Source organism: Rhinolophus sinicus, chromosome 6 (genome assembly GCF_057876585.1).
Source record: "Rhinolophus sinicus isolate RSI-liver-muscle chromosome 6, RSI-T2T, whole genome shotgun sequence".
In the NCBI taxonomy this organism is placed as follows: Eukaryota; Metazoa; Chordata; class Mammalia; order Chiroptera; family Rhinolophidae; genus Rhinolophus; species Rhinolophus sinicus.
The window spans coordinates 874932-885105 of record NC_142506.1 but is presented as its reverse complement, the minus strand read 5'-3'; the positions used below and the strand labels follow the sequence as shown (position 1 = coordinate 885105).

General features: G+C 63.4%; 1 protein-coding gene across 1 annotated transcript; it reads right to left on the bottom strand.

Annotated features, from left to right (window-relative positions):
• Positions 1–1510: 1510 nt before the first annotated feature.
• On the bottom strand, positions 1511–4175 carry MAFA (MAF bZIP transcription factor A). Its single transcript, XM_019712175.3, has one exon. It carries the CDS (start codon positions 3756–3758, stop codon positions 2712–2714), a length of 1047 nt encoding a protein of 348 aa, XP_019567734.2. The 5' UTR covers positions 3759–4175; the 3' UTR covers positions 1511–2711.
• Positions 4176–10174: the final 5999 nt, after the last annotated feature.

Genomic DNA, 10174 nt, shown 5'->3' with positions numbered 1-10174 from the left:
CCAGTGAGCACCGGGGCTGCGGCCTCGCTCTGCGCTCCTGGCCTGGCGGACACCGGAGGTGCTATCCACAATCGGCTGTTCGGTTGCGAGTTGGTGGATCCCCCGAATGTTTTTGGAAAAGATGTTTCTAAACACACAAAACCCGCTCCTCCTGCCTGCCGTGATACTTTCACGTTTTCCACGTCCGTTTATCTGCTCCGTTTATCTGCTCCGTGTTATCCTAGGGGAAAGCGGGTGAAGGAAGGAATGGGGTGGGAGGAAGGAGAGAGGAAAAAGGAAGAGGGAAGGAAGAGGGAAAAGAGAGACTAGAAGAGGAAAGTGGAATCAAGCCCAGAGGGTCCACGGCGCGCTCGGGCCGCCCGCGGAGAAACATGCGGCTCCCTCTCCACCCCTTCTGGCCTCCGTCCTGTTTTCTCTGCCAGGAGGAAGGCTCCCAAATGGCCCCGCAGGTGGCAACAGTGAAAACTGAGGTGTCCTCATCAAACATAAGCCAGTGGACCTGCCGTGCACGTGCCCAGGCTCCGGGGCCCTCCGTGGCGAGAGATGGCTGCTGTGCAAGGACGCCCAGGCCGGTGGCGTCCTTCGGTCTGAGCTGGCAGGAGAAGGGGGTGGGTTCCGTCTTGGGTTGGCTTGGACCTGCTGGGCCTGGCTCCTTCTGGTCACCCTGCAGCCTCCCTGTTTAGTCCCTTTCACTCACTCCAACCCCCACACACCTCTCGGCACCAGCCTGCTCCCCTCCTGGGGGCCGGAGGCGTCTGAGCCCTTGGGTTTGCTGATTTTGCTCAAAACTTCCTGCTCTAAGTTTAAAGCAAAGGCGGAGCAGCAGCCTCACCTTCTCTCTGGGTCTCTCAGGTTGAAACAATAAAACAAACTCGCCATGCGCTCACAGAACGTGGCCAGTTCTGAGACAGAAAGCAGGCAGCCCTCTCCACCGGAAGTTCTTCTCCCCAAGAAGGCCCAACCACGGAGCTTTGCTGAATCTGTCCTGAATCTGTCCGGTAGTAAAGAGAGACAGTCCGCCAAGTACTGCCACTGCCAGGCCTGTGTAGGGTGGTGAATGAAATATTTAGAGGTGCTGTCCCATCCCCGGTGCCCCAGCAGTCCAGGCCTTGGCCCTTCAGGGGACCTCCAGGAGACAGAGGCCAGGCCACCACTTCAGGTGGGAGACCGAGGGCTGAAAAGAGCTGGGGACAATGCTTGCCACCAGGCTGCCATGGTGCTACACATGGCATCACCACCAAGGACAGCCTCATCCCGCCTTAGAGGTGGCCCGTGGCCACCCCAGAGCAGCACTCCTCCACACCAGGCAGCCCTGAGGGGAAGGTGAGCGCAGGGGCCTGGTGGGTGGGGCCAGCTGACAGCAGCGCTCTTTACAACTCTGGTCAGTTTCTCCCGCTGCCCAGGGTTGGCCCAGAGCTAAGGCAGGACCCAGGTCAGGGTCCTATTTTTCTTCTAACTGGGGAAAAATATGGCAAAAATGAAAGCCACAGAAAAACCAGCCAGGCTCCAGTGACATTTGGATCCAAACGGATTTATTTGTGTGTTTTTTTGTTTTTTCTCCTTTCCTCAGTTTTGTAGCAAATGAAAACAGAACCCAACAAAACCCAACAACACAACAAAACTTTAAACGGGTCGCCCGAGCATCCTACTCGAAGCGCTCAGCAGGAACGGGGGCTCCCGGAGCCAGGACAGCGGGCGTCCTGGGCCGGTCAGGCCTGCAGCGGCCAGAGCACCGGCCTCTCCACCCTCTCTCCTGCTAGTCCAAAAAGCATCAGGCTTTAAAAAAAGATTTCACAAACAAAACGAAACACAACTTAAATTAAAATAAATACATTTTCTTCACCCGCCCCCATGCTAGAAGGTTCAAGCCAAAACCTCCTCTTAAATTTTTTTTTTCTGCTACAAACACTGTGCATTACTTTTTGATTTCGTCCACTTCTCTTGAAGGTTAAAATAAGATATATTTCCCCGGGGGTCATAAATACGATCTGGTGCATAGAGAAATAGCAGCGCGGGAGTCCAGGCCAACCCCACCCCCCTCCCCCGTCGAGTACAGTTGGGCAGCAGGTCTAAACACAACCTCAAGTTCCTGGGAACGCGGGAACAGGGTGGGGGCAAGCGGGCAGGCGGGCAGGCAGGGGCCGGGACCCTCCGAGCAAGTGACACATGCTGGGATACGCGGACGTCCGAGGGTGACCTCGGCGGGAAGGAAAGAGCGTCTTCCAGGGCTTTCTTTTCTAATCACCGAGCAAAATAAATATAAATACTTAAAAAATAAGGCGGCTTTTAAAAGGAGGAGTAAAAAAGGGGCAAGGAAGAGAGGCGAAAGAAAAAGAGGGAAGGGTCGGCGGGGCTGCCCGGGGGGGACCGCGCCCCCTCGGCGGGCAGGACGGCATCTGGGCGCTGACGGCGCGCGGTATATGTACACGTGGACGCCTGTAAGTTCGACCTGGCGCGCCTTTCCTGGAAATCACCGCGCCCGGTGCGCGGAGGAGTTGCGACCCCGCAGGTGCTCGGGCGCCGGTCTGCGAGTAAGAGGGCCGCGCCGCAGGAAGGCGCCTCCGGTCCGGCGCCTGCGGACCTGGAGCGGGACGTGCGGGGCCAAGCCCGGCCGGAGGAGGCGGAGTTGGACACGGACGGCCTTGCGTCCTCGTCCTGGGCCGCGGAGTCCTAACCTCTTCCCGGCGGCGGCGCGGGCTTGGGTCTCGAGCTCACAGGTAGAAGTCGGGAGCGCCCTTGGCCCCGCCGGGGCCGGCCTGCGGCGGCGAGGACTCCCGCGGGAAGCCAGCCCCGCCCGCGCCCCCGGGGCCACCGCGGCCCGCCAGCTTCTCGTATTTCTCCTTATACAGGTCCCGCTCCTTGGCCAGGCGCCCCACCTCCAGCTTCAGCTGCTCCACCTGGCTCTGGAGCTGGCACTTCTCGCTCTCCAGAATGTGCCGCTGCTGCACCCGCTTGAAGCGGCACGACTGCGCGTAGCCGCGGTTCTTGAGCGTGCGCCGCTTCTGCTTCAGCCGGATGACCTCCTCCTTACTGAAGCCGCGAAGCTGCCGGTTCAGCTCTCGCACCGACATGGACACCAGCTGGTCGTCGGAGAAGCGCTCCTCCAGGCGCACGTGGTGGCCCGCGCCGCTGTGGCCCGCGCCGCCGTGGTGGTGGTGGTGGTGGTGGTGGTGATGGTGGTGAGCGCCATGGTGTGCGCCGTGGTGGTGGCCGGGGCCCACGTCGTCCGCACCGCCGCCGCCCGCGAAGCCCTGGCCCCGGAAGGCCTCGTAGGCCGCGGCGGCCGCCGGGTGGTGCGCGCTGTGGTGCCCGGCGTGGTGGCCGCTGCCGATGAGCGCCTCCACCGCGTCCTCCGGCGTCAGGTTGAGCGCCTCCGGGTTGAGGGGGTGCTGGTAGCCACTCATCCAGTACAGATCTTCCAGCGCCGGCTTCCCCGGGGCGCCCCCGACGGCGCCGGGGCCCCCGCTCGCCGGCCCCGGGGCGCCCCCCGCCTGCGCCGCGCCGCCGCCCCCGGCGCCAGCGCCGCCAGCCCCGGTGCCGGGGCTGGGCGCGCAGAAGCTGGGCGAGGAGGGCACGGAGGAGCAGGGCGTGCTGAGCGGCGTCGACGACAGCGAGCCGGGCGGCAGGCGGTGGCAGAAGCGCTCAGCCTCGGGTGGCTCCTTCTTCACCTCGAACTTCATCAGGTCGAAGTCGTTCACGTACTCGATGGCCAGCGGGCTACTGGGCAGCTCGGCGCCCATCGCCAGCTCCGTGGCCATCGCCCGGGGCCCCGGCCCCGCTGCCGCGCCTGGTTGCGCCCCGACGGAAGGCGTGGGGGGGGGGGAGCCGCGGGCCTCTCCCCCCCCTTCGATTCCCACGGGCGTCGGGTCCCGGTGGGGTGGCCGCGGCTGGAGCGGGGACCGATCGGGTGCCGCCGCGTAGAAACGCGCAGGGAAAAGTTTCGCGCAGTCAACTCCGGGGCGACCGCTGGGGACGCCGCCGGCCCAGCCTCTCGGGCGGCCTCAGACCGCTCCCTGGAGGGCGCAGGCCAGCCGCACGTCCCTGTCCCAACGCCAGCGCCCGGGCAGGTGGCCGGGCGGGTGGCGATGCAGCCGCAGCCTCCGGCTGCTGGGGTTCCCCGCCCTCCGCCCGCGAGCCGCCGGCCCCGCCTCCACGGCAGAGCGCCGCGCCGGTCGCTCCCCTTTATAGAGCCGGTTACGGGGGCCCGCCTCCCAGGGAGGGACGTGCGTCCCTGGACCAATTGGAGCCCCAGACCCGCCGCCCTTATTTGCCTATCCCCATGGCAACCTGGAGCCCAGCTGTCAATCTCCAGCGGGGAACAGCTGTGGGAAGGGGTGGTGACCCGCCGCCGGGGAGAGGAGGGGGCAGGGCCCTCTGGTGGCCGCCGCGGGGGACTGCACCCGCAGAAGATATGGGGGGCGCGAGGACGCAAGACAGAGAAGGGTGCCGGGCGCCGGGTCCGGCTTGCGGCCTCTGGGGCCTCGCGCCCGCTACGGGACAGCTGGAGAGTCTCGGAGAACAGAGGGCTCCCCTCGGTGCCTCGGTCCCCCCGCCGCCTCGCTGGCCGTGAACCCGCAGCCCTTTCTCGACTGGCGGAGAGGCCGCGTCCAGCCCGCTGGCGTGGCGGCGCCCGGACCTTCCGGCCTCCTGACACGGTGACACTGCGGCCCGGCGGGCGCTGCGCGGGGCACGCCGGTTATTTTTAGCGCTTGGTTCAGGCGGGTTCAGGAATTCAGTCAACAAAGTTGCTGGCACCTCTGTGCGGCGGGATGCACGCGGGACGGCGGGGCTCCAAGGGGCGCGGAGGGGATGGCGGAGTGGGGGTGCACGGGCGGGCACGCGGCGCGGGCTCGGCTCCGGAATTAGGAATCCCCGGCCCCAGCTGCCCACCCGCCCTGGTCTGGCGGGGCTTCGGGGCACGGTGCTGGGTTGGGTGGGCATGGGGGAAGGAGGTGGGAAAGCTCCAGCACGAGGAGAAAATGCGAGGGACAGGGCCTCACGAACAGAAGGTGAATCCGGTTGTCCACGGTCGGTGACTGGGAAAAGGGCTGTGGAGCTGTGGGTGCCAGGAGCAAGGGAGAAGTCCCTGACATCGCCCCTCAGGGGTCAACGGGTATGAGAAGGGCCACCCAGGCTGCGGCCTGACCCAGAGCGCCCCCCCCCCGCCCCAATTCTCTATACTGCTGTTACATAACTTTTACAATCTAAAAATTCAGTATTAAATGTAACCGTTTATGCACAGGAAAAACAGTCTGGAAAGATGTGGGCAGTGTTACCAGGGGTAGCCTAGCCACTTACTGGGGGCATTTAGCTCCCAGGGCTTGTACCTTGTTCCAGCTCAAGTGTCTATAATAAAAAATGTCGTACAATTGGGAGTGAAATCCCACTTCCTAAGATATCATGGGGTGGCCTGGCTGTCCTGTGCCAGGTGGGCACCCCATTCCCCTTCCCCCTCACCCCATCCTGCAGGCTGGGCAAGGACTCCCGTCAGGCAGGGCTAGGCAAAGCGTGGGCACCCCCCAACAGGGATGGCCCAGCAAGTGGCAGAACCCAGGCCCCAGGCCAGGTGCTTGGACTCCAGGATGCATTGCAGGGTTTGGGGTTCCCTTTAAAGCCTCACATGTCCAGAGGCCCCCCGCCTCCCCGGAGTGAAGCTGCATTGTGAGCTGGTGGTGCGGCTGCCTGTCTGACAGGGAGAGTGCCTGCGCTGGACTGCTGTGCCTGACCTCTGCCCTTCACGCCTCTGGACCAGGCAGGGGTTTGGTCCCAAACCCAGAAGGACCCTGGCAAGGAGAAGCCCGACACCAGGGGTCAATGTGGGCTTCCTCACAGCTCCTGGCCTCAGACCAAGGGGCACGGACCCACGGCCATGCCCGGGCTCTGTGGCACCCTGGTCGGTCCAAGCATCTCCGCTGTCCCTAGAGGTGCAAGGAGACAGCTGAGGCCAGGGTGGCCTTGCACATCAGCCCTGATGCCCCCGCCCCGCCCCGCCTACCCTGAGCCTCCTCCAGACTCACACTCAGCTACCACTGAGACAGTTTCCCCACATCCAGCCCCAAAATGGGATGTGTAAGGACGCTGGGCCCTGCGCCAGCCCAGAGCCAGCCACCCCTTCATTTGCTCACACACTCACATTCAATTACCTTGCACATATCACTTATTTCCTCACTCATTCATTCATTATCCACTAGGAGAGAGAGATAGACAGTGCAAGGCGGCTGTACTCAGAACTGGGTGAGAGGCACAGGGACATTTGGGGCCCAAGTCTCCCCCACCCGAGAGCAACCCGGAAGGAAAGGGCTGCCAGAGGCTGAGCTGGGCACCCACATCCACTACTGGCTTAGGCACCAGGCAAACTCCCCTGGCCCTGGACTTGGCCTCAGGTTGGACTGGCTTTCTAGAAGTTCTCTGGGCCAACAGGCCTGCCCTCAGCTCTTGGCCACCTCCAAGCCTGGGAGCGGGAGACCCTGCAGAGGCCCACGGCCCTCCCGGGCTCTGGCTGGCCTCTCCGTCCACCCCCTGGCCTCCGCGTACTTGGTCCGACCTGTCAAGTTTCAGCCAGCCAGGATGGAAAAGAGGCCATCAGCCCCTGTACACAGGTTCCTGAGGGCGTGCCCATCCAGCTGCCCAGTGGGCTCCTGCGGGTGGGTGTGACAGACTGGCCCAGCCCTGGGAAGATGCTGGCCTTGGTGGTGGGGATGGGGCTATTAGGAGGCGCCTAGCTGAGTGTGGGGAACAGAGGCTGGGAGGGCCCAGGTCCCCCTCCTGTCTGCCAGGAGTGTCTGGTAGAAGTGCCACAACAAAAGCAAACAGGTGTCACAGTGGCCCGCGGGGCAAGGCTGTCCTGTCCCTCCCTCAGTAGTCGGTTTTGTGGCCGGGAGAGGAACGCACCAGCTCCCAGAAAGGGCTCTTCCTTCCGATACAGCACTGCTGCACTCCTAGGGCCTCTCACACCCACCAATCAGCCCTGGGACCCACAGAATTCCACAGGGACTGCTCATGTGGCTCATCATTAAACCTACCCTACAAATCTTGATTGAGCATCTACTATGCGGCAGGCTGCCTGCCCCAGGGGCACCTTCCACCAGTAAGGTTTTCCAGGGATGCCTGATGGTGTAATGCAGCATTTCAGGACAGTCGGGCTTTGTGGCAGAGGGTTCGTCCTGGGTGTGCAGAATGACTGGTCTCTGACCCCGACAGCTGGGAGGATTAGAAGGACACGCTGAGGAGGCCTGGCCTGATGTGGGGAGGGATCAGGAGCTCGCATGGCCCTGCTGAGGTGGGGCCCACTGTGCGGGCCCGACAGCCACCTCTGCCGGGAGCCTTAGTGCACGTGGCTCTCTGCAGTTGTGCATCTGTCCTGTTGCAGGGCACACAGGTTTTCAGATCCCCACTGTCCACGCTCCATCAGAAAGTACTTGTGCCCAAGAACCAGTGTAGGCGGTCTGGACAAGTCATGTTTGTCCCTCGGAGGCAGCTCCTGAGCTGGGCGAGTGGCCACCTGCCGGCTCCCCGCATGGAAGTTAGGAGGTGAAGCTGCAGTAGGGCCGTGCTCAAGGCCTCTCTGAGGCTGGCATTTCCTCCTGGGCTCAGTGGCCACAGGCCTGGCGCTCGCCCCACTTGGGAGGCTCCATTGCCCTCAAAATGAGGAGTCCACTGTAATGCCAGCGTCATTCTGGGGACGCACACTCAGCAGCTGCTTCCTTGGGGAAGGGCTGCATGGCCACTGGCACCCCCCAGCCCATGCTTCCTGCATAGCCATGCCGGGAAGTTCTTTCTGCACCCTTGCCCGTTGCTCCTCACATCTGACACCAAAGGCCCCAAACATGCCCCAAGACCTGCCAGCTTGGAGCTCGGATAGTGGACCATGCTCCGGGTCTCCCTCAAATGAAGCTCATCCCTCCCCTCCAAGCTTGAGGGTCTGTAAGGGCCCCTCCTCCCCGCTACAGGCTCTTAGCCCACATGGTCCACTCTGCTGGTCACATGACTTCAGGTCTCATCTAGCCAGCTGGCCTTCCCTGCCCAGGCCACCTGCAGTGGCAGGAGAGCCAGAGTGAGGACACCTCACTGCACCTGGCTGCTGCCCTCACGTGAGGCTTGCTGTCCTTGAGAAGCGGTGTCCCCTGCCGCAAGGGCAGATCATGGGCGGGCACAAGCCCAGCCAGGGTGGTAGGATCCAGAGGAGGGGAGGCGACCCTTCCTGGGCAGGAAGTGTGGTTCTGGCAAAGGCCTGAGGCACCCCACTTTGTCTGGATTGGGGGTGACCTGGACCTTCATCCTTGAGGATCTGTTGGCCTGTCCCTTGGCACGAGAACCCCGTGACCAATGGGCACCCTTAGCTTAGAGGAATGGCTCCCTCCTCCCACCTGGAACAGGGATAAGGCTGAGCCGGTCCCCAAATGGGTAACAGGGAATGGGGTGGGGCAAAACTGGGCCCAGAAGCACAGGGCAGCCATCAGCCCAGCATCTCTGGCTTCCAGAGCACCCAGCCTTTCTGGAGCCTTCCATGCTGGTCTCTGGCTGTCAGACTGGCTCCTTCCAGGCGATGGGCTACAGCGTGGGGCACTGGGGTATAGGTCGCACTCTCTCTGCCACTAGGTGATGTGGGGGCCTCCGTCTGCACCCTGGAAGCCGAGACGCCACAGTTCAGATCAGGCCTAACCAACAACCGTGTCTGTCTGTCCATCCCGGCACAGGAGAGAGAATTTATACTCAGCCCTTCCATCGCCAAGCTTCGCTCTTTGTGGAGAGCTCACAGAGGGTGTCGAGGGGCCCCTAGGGGAGGAGGAAAGAGGCTGGGGTGGCCCTGCGGCCTTCCCTTGTCAGCGCTTGGCCTGGGGTCTGTGACTCACAGTGCCCACTTGCCCCACCTCCAAGGGCCTGGGCCGAGGCTGGCACAGAGGGACCCAAGGGGTAGCCAGCCGAGGACACGTGGCCTGGATGTGTTGGGCCAGAGCAGCCCCGGGGCCAGGCAGGGGAAGAGAGCCGCCCACAGGGGCTCCTCAGTTTACTGACTGGTGGGGAGGGCCCCTTCTTCTGCCCGTCTAACTCCAGAACCCACTCCTACTGCACTGGCTGCAGGCGGCCCAGTGTGGGGTCCTGGGCAGTGGCCGGCCCCAGCGACAATCACCAAATGACCAGAAACTCGTGCTCTGCTTGATGGAGCATGAGCTGTCACAGACGCGTGTATCCGCCTTGGCTCTTGTCACCTTTGGGGCTGGTATGGAGATGCCCCATCCCACAGACAGGGCTTGGTGGACGCAGGACCCCCAGACCCTCGTGTGGCTTCGTGGGGGTGCAGTGTCCACCCCACCTGAACGCAGGCTGGGCTGAGGCACCTGAGTCCTATTGCTTCGGCCAGTGCTGCCCCTTCGACCCAGGCCCAGAGGGGCTGGCAGAGGACAAGCGGCCATGCAGCAGGCCAGGCCGGGAGCAAGAGAGCCCACAGCGCACGGGGTGGGTGGTCAGGCAGTTGCTGACGGAGAGGTGGCGGTGCAGGATGGCCACCCCTGGAGGGCAATCCTCTGAATGGGCCTGCGCCCCTCCAGACCTTGGCCCGAGCCTCCAGGGCCCCTGTCAGACCAGACCCTCTCCCAGGCCTCCCTGGGGCCCTCTGGAAACACACCTCCAGCATGGTAAGCATGTGAGCCTGGATGAGCTGCCTCCCCACACCCGTTGTCCCCTGCTGTGGCCCAGCCACTCTCTTGAGATGCCCAGGGAGCTCTGGAGGGAACCTCAGCTTGGGGTACTCTGGCCCCAGCCTGCTGTGTCCGTGTCCCCAGGGCCTCCTCTGGTCCTCTCCACACCACAAATCACACTGGCTTGGCCATGGGGGCCAGGCAGCCCCCGCCTCTCTGAGCCATCTCAGGGAGGCGGGAAGTGAGCCCAGAGGTGGTGCGGGGCTGTGCCTTTGCCCTGCCGTTCTTGTTTAGGTCCAGAGCCAGGTGGGTGGGTGGGAGGGCAAAATGGGGGCCACCGGGCGGGAGGCTCTAGAGCCCCCAGGTTCTGTGGCCAGTGGTGACTCTCTCCAGGACGCCTCTCAATCTCTGGCCTCCCGGCGCCCCCGGGGGCACCCACAGGACCTGTGGGCAGCCTTTGGACAATGTGCTTCCGTCTAAGTTGGTGCGCAGTAGGCTGGGTGGTGGCGTGGCAGGGGTCAGGAAAGCCAAGCAGA

Coding starts and splice junctions, on each gene's coding strand:
- MAFA (XM_019712175.3), bottom strand. CDS start 3,758: ATGGCCACGGAGCTGGCGATGGGCGCCGAGCTGCCCAGTAGCCCGCTG.